The 13283-nt window shown below is 43.5% G+C and overlaps 1 protein-coding gene across 3 annotated transcripts in view; it reads right to left on the bottom strand.

Annotated features, from left to right (window-relative positions):
• Positions 1–12209, bottom strand: part of CPPED1 (calcineurin like phosphoesterase domain containing 1) — a 150887-nt gene extending 138678 nt beyond the window's left edge. For all 3 annotated transcript variants that reach the window (XR_010323638.1, XM_064295611.1, XM_010597298.3), the window contains exon 1: positions 12050–12209. Coding sequence is in view for 2 of the 3 variants with exons in the window: in XM_064295611.1 (XP_064151681.1) it covers positions 12050–12119 (70 nt within the window). In the remaining variant the exon portion in view is untranslated. The remainder of the gene's footprint in view (positions 1–12049) is intronic.
• Between the last annotated feature and the right edge of the window lie 1074 nt (positions 12210–13283).

The following is a 13283-nucleotide window of genomic DNA, read 5'->3' on the forward strand; positions in this document are numbered from 1 at the left end:
GAAGCAGGCTGCCACATCTTTCTCCCACAGAGCGGCTGGCGGTTTTGAACCGCTAACCTTTAGGTTAGCAGTCAATCGCTTTAACCACTGCACCACCAGGGCATACGAGCTATAGGTTAGGTGGATACAAAAATGTCATCCAGAGTGTGGTGGACTCACTCATATTCACTAACTCTCTTAGCCAATGAATGTCCATGACTTGCAGAAACTGTGCCAAATGCTGGAGTCCTGCCCTCTAGGGGTTTATAGTCTACAAGCAGGTACATTCATAGGAACAAATACACAATTACAAGTTGCAATGTGTGCAATAAAAAGAATACAAAACAAAAACAAAAAACCATTGCCACTGAGTCAATTCCAACTCATAGCAACCCTGTAGCTCAGAGTAAAACTGCCCCATAGAGTTTCCAAGCTATAATCTTTACAGAAGCAGACTGCCATAGCTTTCTCCTGCAGAGTGGCTGGTGGGGTCAAACCACTAACCTTTCCGTTAGCAGCCAAGTGTTTAACCACTGCACCACCAGGGCTCCTCAAAGGTAAAAAATGGGAGAAGGCAAAGGACCAAACCAAAAAACCTGTTGCTGCTGGTCAGTTCCAACTCATAGTGACCCTATAGGACAGAGTAGAACTGCCCCATAGTTTCCAAGGAACAGCTGGTAGATTCGAACTGTTGACCTTTTGGTTTGCAGCTGTAGCTCTTAACCATTGCGCCACCAGGGCTCCAAGACAAATGACAAGGGACTTAATTTAGAATGGGAAAACCAGCACAGGCCTCTTTAAAACAGACCGGAAATAAACAAAACAAAGACAAGAACCACATGATTTTATCAATCGATGCAGAAAAGGCATATTTGACAAAGTTCGACACACATTCATGATAAAAACTCTTAGCAAAAAGGAATAGAAGGACAATTCCTCAACATAATAAAGGGCATTTATACAAAGCCAGCAGCCAACATCATCCTAAATGGAGAAAGCCTGAAAGCATTCCCCTTGAGAACGGGAACCAGACAAGGATGCCCTTTATCACCACTCTTATTCAACATTGTGCTGGAGATCCTAGCCAGAGTAATTAGGCTAGATAAAGAAATAAAGGACATCCAGATTGGTAAAGAAGAAGTAAAAGTATCTCAATTTGCAGATGACATGATCTTATACACAGAAAACCCTAAAAAATCCTCAAGAAAACTACTGAAACTAATAGTAGAGTTTAGCAGAGTTTCAGGATACAAGATAAACATACAAAAATCAGTTGGATTCCTCTACACCAACAAAAAGAACATCGAAGAGGAGATCAAAAATACTTAGGAATAAATCTTACCAGAGATATAAAAGACCTATACAAAAGGTCAGCAGTTCAAATCCACCAGCCACTCCCTGGAAACCCAATGGGGCAGTTCTACTCAGTCCTATAGGGTTGATATGAGTTGGAACCAACTCGACGGGACCGAACAACAACAACATGGTAACTCTATGTTTAACATTTTGAGTAACCACCAAACTGCTTTCCAAAGCAGCTGCACCATTTTACATTCTCACCAGCAATGTATGAGGGTTCCAATTTCCCTACATCCTAATCCTTGTTATTGTCTATTTGTCTTTATTATAGCCTTCCTAGTGAGTGTGAAGTGGGATCTCATTGTGGTTCTGATTTGTATCTCCCTGAAGCCTAATGATGTTGACCATCTTTTCATGTGCTTACTGGCCATTTGTGTATCTTCACTGGAAAACCATCTATTGAATACTTGGCCCATTTTTAAATTGGGCTATTTGTCTTTTTATTATTGAGTTTTAAGAGTTATATGTATATTGTAAATATAAGTCCCTTATCGAATACATGATATGCAAAAATTTTCTCTCATTGTGTGGGTTGTCTTTTTACTTTATTGATGGTACTGTTTGTGGCACACGTTTTTCATTTTGATGAAGTCCAATTTTTCCCTTTTTTTTAATTGCTCCTAAAAATCAAACACCTATGCTCATCCAAAGACTTCACCAAAAGAGTAAAAACATTACATACAGACGGGGAAAAAGTTTTTAGCTATGACATTTCCAATCGTTGTCTGATCTCTAAAATCTACATGATACTGCAAAAACTCAACTACAAAAAGACAACCCAATTAAAAAATGGGCAAAGGATATGAACAGACACTTCACTAAAGAAGACATTCAGGTAGCTAACAGATACATGAGGAAATGCTCACTATCATTAGCCATTAGAGAAATGCAAATCAAAACTATAATGAGATTCCATCTCACTCCAACAAGGCTGGCATTAATTCAAAAAACACAAAATAATAAATGTTGGAGACGTTCTGGAGAGACTGGAACACTTACACACTGCTGGTGGGAATGTAAAACAGTACAACCACTTTGGAAATCGATTTGGCACTTCCTTAAAAAACCAGAAATAGAACTCCCATACGATCCAGCAATCCCACTCCTTGGACTATATCCTAGAGAAATAAGGAGACTTTACACAAACAGATATATGCACACCCATGCCACGTTCACTGCAGCACTGTTTACAATAGCAAAAAGATGGAAGCAACCAAGGTGCCCATCAATGGATGAATGGATAAATAAATTATGGTATATTCACACAATGGAATATTATGCATTGATAAAGAGCAATGATGAATCTGTAAAACATTTCATAACATGGAGGAATCTGGAAGGCATTATGCTGAGTGAAATCAGTCAGTTGCAAAAGGACAAATATTGTGTAAGACCACTATTATAAGAACTTGAGAAATAGTTTAAATGGAGAAGAGAATATTCTTTGATGGTTACAAGAAGGGAGAGGGAAGGAGGGTGGGAGGGAGAGGGGTTTTCACTAATTAGTAGATAAGAACTATTTTAGGTGAAGGGAAAGACAACACACAATACAGGAGAGGTCAGCACAACTGGACTAAACCAAAATCAAAGAAGTTTCCTGAATAAACTGAAGGCTTTGAAGGCCAGCGTAGCACAGGCGGGGGTTTGGGGACCATGGTTTCAGGGGACATCTAAGTCAACTGGCATAATAAAATCTATTAAGAAAACATTCTGCATCCCACTTTGGAGAGTGGTGTCTGAGGTGCTGAACGCTAGTAAGCAGCCATCTAAGATGCATCAATTGGTCTCAATCCACTTGATCAAAGGAGAATGAAGAACATCAAAGGCACAAGGTAATTATGAGCCCAAGAGGCAGAAAGGGCCACATAAGGCCCTTTCTGAGACTACATCAGCCCGAGACCAGAAGAGCTAGATGGTGCCTGGCTATAACCAATGACTGTCCTGACAGGGAACACAACAAAGAACCCCTGAGGGAGCAGGAGAGCAGTGGGATGCAGACTCCAGATTCTCATAAAAAGACCAGACTTAATGGTCTGAGTCTAGAATGACCCCAGAGGTCATGGTCCCCAGACCTTCTGTTAGCCCAAGACAGGAACCATTCCCAAGTCAACTCTTCAGACACGGACTGGACTGGACTATGGGATAGACAATGATACTGGTGAAGAATGAGCTTCTTGGATCAAGTAGACTCATGAGACTATGTTGACATCTCCTGTCTGAAGGGGAGGTGAGAGGGTAGAGGGGATCAAAAGCTGACCGAATGGACACGAAAAGAGAGAGTAGGAAGGAAGGAGTGTGGTGTCTCATTAAGTGGACAGCAATTAGGAGTATATAGCAAGGTGTTTATAAATTTTTGCATGAGAGTCCGACTTGATTTGTAAACTTTCACTTAAAGAACAATAAAAATTAAAAAATAAAAATAAAAAAACAGACCTGCAGAATGAGAAGGAGTCAGAGAGATGAAGAGGGGGAAGAGCTCTTCAGGCACAGCAACAGCATGTGCGAAGGCCCTCAGGAAGGAAAGGACTTGACGCATTCAAGCAGCTGAAAGGAGGGCAGTGTAGCTGGAGCCACATGAGCAAGAAGAGTATACGAGGTGGCATGGGACAGGCTAGGGCCAGACTAGGAAGGGACAGGAGGTAAAGTGAGGAGTTTGAATTTCATTAACAACAACAAAAAAAAGCCATGTCAAGGAATGACGGACCCAATTTTTGTTTCAAAGAGATCACTCCAAATGCTGTGCAGAGAATGGACTGGAGGGGCAAGAGCGTTCACAGAGAGAAGGCTGCTGAAATTGCCCAGGTGAGCAATGGTGGTGCCTGCGATCAGAGTGGTGGGAGCCAGGAAGGAGAAAGGTGGACAAAACCAAGGCGTGCTCTGGAGGTGCAATGGACAGGGCTGTGGGTGATTTGGATGTGCAGAAGGTGGAAAGCAGGGGTCAGGAATGACTCCTAGGCTTCTGGGTAAACAAGCAAGTTTCTGGAAACCTGAGGAAGGAGCAGATTGGAGTGAAGATGAAGACTTCTGTCCTATTCCAGGACAGTCTGGTGGTGACACCAAAGGGCTGGGAGCCAGAAGGGCTGAGTTCTTGTCTTGACTCTCTACCTACTGTTTGGGGACCTGAAGTCAGCAAGGTGCTCCTCTGCGTCTCAGTTCCCCCATCTAGAGGAAGTCAATAGAAACTAGAGTTAATGCACGTGTCGTCACAGCTACGCCTTGAAACAGACAGAGCCAATACCCTGCCTTCGTTTTACAAACGGGGAACTGAGGCATTAATATGACAGGTTTTTGGTTTGGGTTTTGTTTTGTTGTTTTACAAGGTTACACAGGGAATTTGGACATTCTTTCATTCAACAAATATTTCCTGAGTCGGGCGACATGTCAGACCAGTTCTAAGAGCTGGTTGGATGCTCTCTTAACCAACATTCACTAGGTTCACTAGAGGGGTTTACCAACACTCTCCACGTCCTCTGTAAAAAGATGGCCCAGGGCACGCTGAATGCTCGAGGCCGCGGGCCATTATCCTGCCCTCTGTGCTTCTGCACCTGCCCCGGAACAAGAATGCCTGCCAGACTCCACTGTGAGTTATCCCAAAATCAGATTTTTGCTAGGACTTATTTTTAAATCACTTATTTCTGTTAAAAATGAGAACCAGAGAAATGGTATATAAAAAGAGTTGCTGACAAAACTAGTTGAATGTTTTAGGAAGACTCAATAAAGAAAAAATTGGTAAAAATAAAATGCTGTCGGATTAGGTATTAGGGAGACAAGTTTAAAAAATGCAAAGAAAAAAAAGTCTAAATCTAGGAGAATTCTTCCCTTTGAATGCTTTCCAAGTGATTTTTTAACTGACCACTATATTTTTTTTATACTGGAAAACACCCCAACGGGTAAAGATTCACTAAAGGTGTTGTTTATGCAAGAAAGGCCACACAGCAGGCCATCTGTAAACTCATATTCCAAGGCAAGTCCTTGGCCCAGCCTCAAAAGACTGGTAAATGAATATACATTTATGGATTACAATAAAATGAAACTTTTTTTTAAATGACACATTTAAAGTATGAATATGTAATTTTTTATGATCCCCTCTTAAATTTTTTTTTTCTATTAACTAACCAACCATCAGGCTTCTACTGTTAGTAAAAAAGTAACAATGGAAAATTTCTAATGAAAAATAAGGCATTCATGAGATTCTTGCTTCATGCCATAAACAAAAACTAACTCAAAATGAAGCCTAGATCCAAATGTAAGAGCTAAAACTATGAAACTCTAAGAAGAAACAGAGGAGTAAATCTTTGTGACCTTACGTTAGGCAAAGACTTCTTAGATATGACATCAAATGCACAAGCAATTAAAAAATGAAAAATTGGACTTCATCAAAATGAAAAACATTTGTGCCACAAACAATACCATCAATAAAGTAAAAAGACAACCCACACAATGAGAGAAAATTTTTGCATATCATATATTTGATAAGGGACTTATATTTATAATATACATATAACTCTTAAAACTCAATAATAAAAAGACAAACAGCGCAATTTAAAAAGGGGCCAAGTATTCAGTAGATGGTTCTCCAATGAAGATACACAAATGGCCAGTAAGCACATGAAAAGATGCTCAACATCATTAGGCTTCAGGGAAATACAAATCAGAACCACAATGAGATCCCACTTCACACTCACTAGCTATAATAAAGACAAATAGACAATAACAAGTATTAGAGAGGATGTAGGGATATTGGAACCCTCATACATTGCTGGTGAGAATGTAAAATGGTGTAGCTGCTTTGGAAAGCAGTTTGGTGGTTCCTCAAAATGTTCGACACAGTGTTACCATGTTGTTGTTGTTCGGTGCGGTCAAGTTGGTTCCAACTCATATCAACCATATAGAACTGAACAGAACTGCCCCATTGGGTTTCCAAGGAGTGGCTGGTGGATTTGAACCGCTGACCTTTTGGTTAGCAGCTGAGCCCTTAACCACTATGCCACAGTGTTACCACATGACCCAGCAATTCCACTCTTTCCAAGAGAAACGAAAACATGTCCATACAAAGACATGTACATGGATGTTCACAGCAGCATTATTCATAATAGTCAAAAAGCGGAAATAACCTAAACGTCCATCAGTGGGTGAATGGATAAATGGAATGTGGAATATTCATACAACAGAATACTATACAGCACAAAAAGGAGGGACGTTCTAATACATGCTACAACATGGATCAATCTCCAAAACATGCTAAGAGAAAGAAGCCAGACACAAATGAACACATATTTACATAAAATGTCCAGAAATGGCAAATCTATACATGTAGGGGATTAGTGGTTGCCTGAGCTGGGGGTGGCAACAAGCGACTGAAAACGTTCACAAGGTTTCTTTTTGGGAGATGGAGGGGGCCTAACATTAGATTGTGGTGACAGTCACACTGCTCTGCTAATTTACTAAAAATGTTTGAATTGTAAGTTTAAAACGGTGACTTTTATGGCACATGCATTACACCTCAAGAATGTTATTTAAAAATAAAAAAGGCAAAAAAAGTGGCATTCAAAAAGAAAAGTTCCTTTGTCTCCTGGAAATGTCACAATGGGAACTTTTCACACTGCTGTGTGCTGGTCACTGCACCTCTTGACTGATGCAGACAACAGGCGGACGGATAAATAACCAAACTTCCTACTTCAGTCAGAGGAACTCTCGTCAAATAACAGGTAACTGGGTTGACCTAAGTGCATGGTACAGTTAAAAGCATTTGTTTTCATCTTCATCATTGCCCTGTTGGAATTTTTAAAAACATTTTCAACTCCATTCAGACTTGGGAAAACATTTCCAGGCCTGCCATTTCTGGAAAAGTTCTTAGACAAGACCTGGAAGAAATGAAGTAAATTATTTTTTTCCTGAGATTCCACTTACTCACTGCCCCATAAGGGTTTCCAGAGAGGAACGAGAAGCCTTCGGGATGAGGAAATTCAGGTGCCTCCTCTCAAACAGCTGTAAAGGTTTAACATGTCCTGGGAAACCATTCTTCTAAGACAATCATCTGAGAACCCTGTTCTATAAGGGGGAAATTATTCTGATGGTAAAATAAACTGGAAAAACATATTAAGAACGATTCAATACAGGCAAATTTTAAAACATATTTTATCTTGATTTCTGTTCAAAATTTCTTCAAAACAGATGTAAACTTTTCAGAAAAACTATTTGTCAGGCAAAAGTAGTCCTGATTAGGACTTGTGTCAAGGCAATATAATTATCAATTTGCCAAATTAAAATGAGTATCTGAACACACCTTAGGAATGTGTGCCTTCTCAGGTGAGACTTCTACAATTTGTTTTTTATAAACATCCTTCGACAGAGCCTGGCAGATTATGTTCAAGGGGAACAGATGACTGAAAACAAACTTCACATTTCCACACTACTGGAAGAAGTGGGTGGGCATATTGGTGTTACCCATAAATCACCAGGGGGAAATATGCTCTTAAAGTAAAATGCTCTTCCACTCAATTGCCAGGCTTCATGCACTTGAGAAACAAAGGGTTTAACTACCTACTTCTGGATGGGTTTTTGGTAGCAAGGAGTTCCTGGGTGGTGCGAACGGTTAATGCCCTGGGCTGCTACCTGAAAAGTTGGTGGTTCCAGTCACCCAGAGGAGCCTTGGAAGAAAGGCCTGGTGATCCGCACCCCAAAAATCAGACACTGAAAACCCTGTGGAGCACGGTTCTATTTCGACACACGTGGGGGTGCCATGAGTCGGAGTCAACTCAATGGCAACTGTATTTTTTGGAGGCTTTTTGTAGCAAACGTGAGGGTCGACACAGCTGCAATTTTAGGCACTGTTCACTACTGCTTTGAATAAATCAAATCCTTTAACTGACAGTGTGCATTTTGGCAAGAGAAGGAGAAAACCCAGTTCCTTTACTTTCTCTTCCCAAGTCTGCCCTTGGGACAGCTCTCCTGGCTTGAGACTATACCCTCCCAAAGAGCCTCGGCTGCCATCCCTTACCTCTAAGAGCAACTCTCAAAGTCATCTGCAATGCTAACAGAGAATCAGGACCCAGGGGAGAGCCTATGAGAACAACTGGAGGCAGCTGGTGTTGAACTTCAAGACAACTCATCAACATAAGAGTAGGAGCTCTAAGCCCAACACTCCCCAAAGGCTGAGCCTCTGAAAGGTCCTACTCCTGGACACTGAGCATTCCTCCTGGGACTGCCTGGCCCACGGAGGGCCAACTTCACTAGTAAATGTTGTGAGAGTCAAAAGAGTCTGGTGTCATTTTGTCTTTTCCTATCTTGGCAGGGTAAGGGTACTGTCAATTCATCTTCTAAATCCCTCTCCATAACCACAACTCTTGTCCAACTGAACCGCTCTCTTGTTCTATGGTCCCTTTCAATCCATTCCCCACTGGGAGCCCTGACGAAGCTCCAGTGGGTTAGGGAACTTCATACAAAACCAAGAGTCGCCAGTGAGTCAGTTCTGACTCATGGTGATCCCAGGTGTGTCAGAATAGAGCTGTGCTCCCTAGGGTTTTCAGTGGCTGATTTTTTTTGGAAGTGGATCGCCAGGCCTTTCTTCCTAGTCCACCTTAGTTTGGAAGCTCTGCTGAAATCTGCTCAGCATCACAGTGACATGCAAGCCACCTCTGACAGAAGAGTGGTAGCTGTGTATGAGATATGCCGGCCACAAAATCAAATCTGTGTCTCCCACATGAAAGGTGAGAATTCTACCACCTAACCACCACTAACTCCAGAGAATGCAATAGGAACATAATAAATATTTCCTGAATTGAAAAGAAGTACAGTAGAATAACAGGGAACTCTCATACTTTGCTGGTGGGAGTATTAATTGGTGCAGCCACTTTGAAAGGCACTTTGACAAGATCTAAGAAAGCTGGGGATGATTATACTCTATAATCTACAACTTCCCTCCTTCTGAAAGGAGGAAGGGAAGAAATGGTTACCCAAATCTGGAAAGAGAGTCCAGGAAGGCTGCCCTGAGAGAAGCAGTGACTTTCAGGTGAGGAATACAGACAGCCTAAGCCCACAGGAGTGAACTGGGGGGGAAAAAAAACCCTCGTATTTGTTGCCCTCTCCCTCTGGCCTCCTATCAGGGCACCCCACTGCCTGAACCAAATGGAAGCTAGAGGATATTGAGCCCACTGATGTAGCCCATGGGTGTCGATTTCGTGAAGCACAGTGAAGAAGGGAGACAGTAGATTTGGAGAGGCAGAAGAAAGGTATTCAGCACATCTGTTATGGATTAAATTGTGCCCCCGCCCCCCCCCCCCCCCCAAAAAAGGCATGCTGGAAACCTAACCCTTATACCCGTGAAGGTGATCTTGTCTGGAAACAGTTTCTTTGCTATGCTAATTAGATAAGATCCTAGTAGGGTGGATTTTAAATCTAATCACTTCCATAGTTACAAAAAGAGCAGACACACACACAGCGTGTGGGAAGACAGAGACCACGTGTGGACCATCTACAAGCCAAGGAACCAACGAATGCCCAGGACTACCTACAAGGATGGAACTGACATGGCCCAGACCTTGATTTGGACTTTTAGCCTCCAGAAAAGTGTGAGAAAATTAATTTCTGTTCTCTAAAGTCACCCACTTGTGGTATTTATCTTACAGCAGCACTACAGAACTAAGACAGCTTCCATCAACAGAAAGTATAAAGTATACACTCATACAGGGGAATACTGCCCAGCAAGAAAATGAGTGCATTAGAGCTACTTATAAATCTCAAAAACTTCACGTTGGGTGAAAAAGGCATTAACATATGCACAGAATGGCACTACAGCAGACTGCATTTTCCAAAATCAACCAGAATCGTATTTCTAGCCCCACATGCTCTTTCCAGAACCTTGCCACTCCCCCTGGAGGTGCAAAAAAAGAAAAGAACAAGGCTCTAGGGCTGAGAAGTACAGAAGCCTACTTTAGATAAGGTATCCAGGCAGTCTCTGAGATGGTGACTAACCTTTAAAATGAGGTGTAAAAGTTGAGAAGGAGCCAAGCTCACCAGTCCTACTACGAGTTGTGGGAGCAGAGAGAAAGCAGGTGCCAAAGCCCTGAGGAGAGAAAGGTCTTAGCTTTTTTAAATCCAGTTCAAGAAAACCAGTGTGGCAGGAAAAATGGGCAAGGGAAGCAGTGGCAGGCATGAAACAAGACATTATGGAGAGTATTTAGGGAGACTTCCCCAGGATTTGGAGTCTCTGGCTGGTACAGTTAAGTACTCGTCTACTAACCACAAGGATGGCAATTCAAATCCACCCAGAGGTGTCGCAAAAGAAAGGCCTGGTGATCCACTTCCAAAATATCACAGCCATTGCAAAACTGTATGGGGCACAGTTCTGCTCTGACACACATGGGGTCATCACGAGTCTAAATCAACTCTACAGCAACAGTTTTTTTTTTCCTCTGAGGATTACAAAGCCAGTGACTGCCTGGGAGGAAATTCAACTCCAGAGAGCCAAAAGCATGGAGCCAAGGAACCAGGAGGAAACTTCCCTCTGGACTTTGTAATATTCATTTGACGTTTAGTGTGTGCCTCACACTTGGTTACAGAAGTACTTCACATGGTCTATCTCCGTGAGGTGGGTTGTTATCAAGCCCATCTTTATAGTAAGACGTATCATCTAAATCCAAAATTCAACCACTTAACTCGACCACGGCTCTAGACTGCCTTTGCTCCGGACTGGTTCTGATGAACACTGTTCATGCTGTAGTGCATAACTCGTAGTAAATAACCATGATTATGGAGTATAAAATCCATCAATAAAAATATGATAAAATAGAACACAACAGAGAATCCCTGATGGAGCAGGACCACAGTGGGATGCAGGCCTCAAATTCTCATAAAAAGACCAGACTTAATGGTCTGACTGAGACTAGAAGGACCCCGGAGGTCATGGTCCCCAGACTTTGTTAGCCCAAAACAGGAACCATTCCGAAAGCCAACTCTTCAGACAGGGATTGGACTGCCCTGTGGGATAGACAATGATACTGGTAAGGAGAGTTTCTTGGCTCAAGTAGACACATGAGACTATGTGGGCAGCTCCTGTCTGGAGGGGTGATGAGAAGGCGGAGGGGGACAGAAGCTGGCTGAATGGACACGGGGAACACAGGGTGGAGGGGAGTGTGCTGTCTCATTAGGGGGAGAGCAACTAGGAGTTATATAGCAAGGTGTGTATAAATTTTGGTACGAGAAACTGACTTGATTTTTAAACTTTCACTTAAGGCAAAATAAAGAATTTTTTTAATGATAAAATAACATCTAATAAAAATAACATCTAACATGTATGGGACGCTTATTGACGGTCACACATAACTTTACTGTTATTACTCCCATTTCATGGATGAGGACACTGAGATCCACCAGATTTGATCAGTAACGGGGCTACGACATCACTGGGAATCAGATCTAACAACAGAGCCCACGGTACTATTAACTATGTTTTCCTGCTTTACTCTCAGGGAGGTTAACTCAAGACCACGTGGTGTCAGGAACAAAACCCTCACGTGGACACTCGCCTACGCCATATTGCTTCTGAAAGGCCAAAGGGCGAGCAGTGCGACCGCTATTCCGGTCCCCAGCCCCCGGGTGCAGCCAGACCCGTTCCGGCTAGAGAAGCGCTCATCCGGACGAAAGGTTCCCGCAGCAAAAGGTTCCTGAGCCCAGGAGTTGCCCCCCTCCCCGGGAGGAGGGCCGGTGGTACCTGCGGAAAACGCATCGAGAGTCCTGCCCCGGGCTCTGTGGAAAACTCCCCCATCGTCCACAGCCGACATGGCGAGAGACCCTCTAGCTGCTCCTCAGCACGCTGCGTGGGAGTGAGCGGCGTTAGCCCACACGGCCTCACCACCGAGCCTGCCCCGGTCGGGGCGGTGCCCTCCTGGGGGCGGGGCGGGGCGGGGCGGGCCCGCTGGGCTCCGCCGCTCGGAGCGCCGCTAGTGCTGCCTGGGCGGGGCGGAAGCGTGAGCGGCTCCTCGGGGATCCACGGGGGCGCCTGGCGAGTGGAGGCCCGTCGTCTGGGGGCAGCGTGATGCCGGGGCGCGCGCGGGGGGGGGGGGGGCGGTAACCAATAAATATACCGGACACTCTGTTAAATTGGAATTTCAGGTTGACAAGGAGTAATCGTTATAAGTATGCCCCATGCAATGTTTGGGAGATACTTATACTCAAGAATCTTTCGTTATCAGAAATTCTAGTTTAACTGGGCGTTCTGTGTTTTACGTGGCAGCCCTTCCTTAAGGTAAACAGGGCCGGGTCCTGTCTCAGATTGCCCTCCAAGCCACCAGCTGTGATCCCATCCTGAGGCATCTTCCTCTTCAGCTTCCCAGTCATCATCACCATCATCGTCATAGTCGTGGTTCACCCTGGGCCAGGCACCGCCGAAGCACTTTGCTTACACCTCATTTAATCCTCGCAACAGTTCTAGGAGGCAGGTGCTATCTTTAACCCCCTTGGTCAGACAGGGAAACGGGGGCTCAGAAAGAGAGAGAGAAAAAAAAAACTTTTGTCCTTGAGTCCATTCCGACTCATGGTGACCCTACAGAACTGCCCCATAGAGCTTCCAAGGACGGCTGGTGGATTTGAACTGCAGGCTTTTTGGTTAGCAGCCAAGCGACCTACAAAAGATAATACACATCTAGAAAAGTAAAGCTTCCAGCAGTCCAAACTCAGATCAGTCCAGCTCAAAAGCCACTGCATGGCACTACTAAGCCAGAGTTGGTCAAACTTGTTAAAAATACGAATTCCAGGATAGATCTACAGAATCCAAATCTTCAGAAGGGCTTGGTTTTAACAAGCACCCCCAGGGGGTTCTCATCATCTGCGAAGTTTGAAAAATGCTCTTCTGAACTAGCTGTTTGTATCTGAAGCACTCTCTAACCAGCTAAAATAGCCGGAAAGACTGTCCTCTAACCTTGGACAAGAGGCATGCATGAGACAGT

Source organism: Loxodonta africana, chromosome 12 (assembly GCF_030014295.1).
Source record: "Loxodonta africana isolate mLoxAfr1 chromosome 12, mLoxAfr1.hap2, whole genome shotgun sequence".
Lineage (NCBI taxonomy): Eukaryota > Metazoa > Chordata > Mammalia > Proboscidea > Elephantidae > Loxodonta > Loxodonta africana.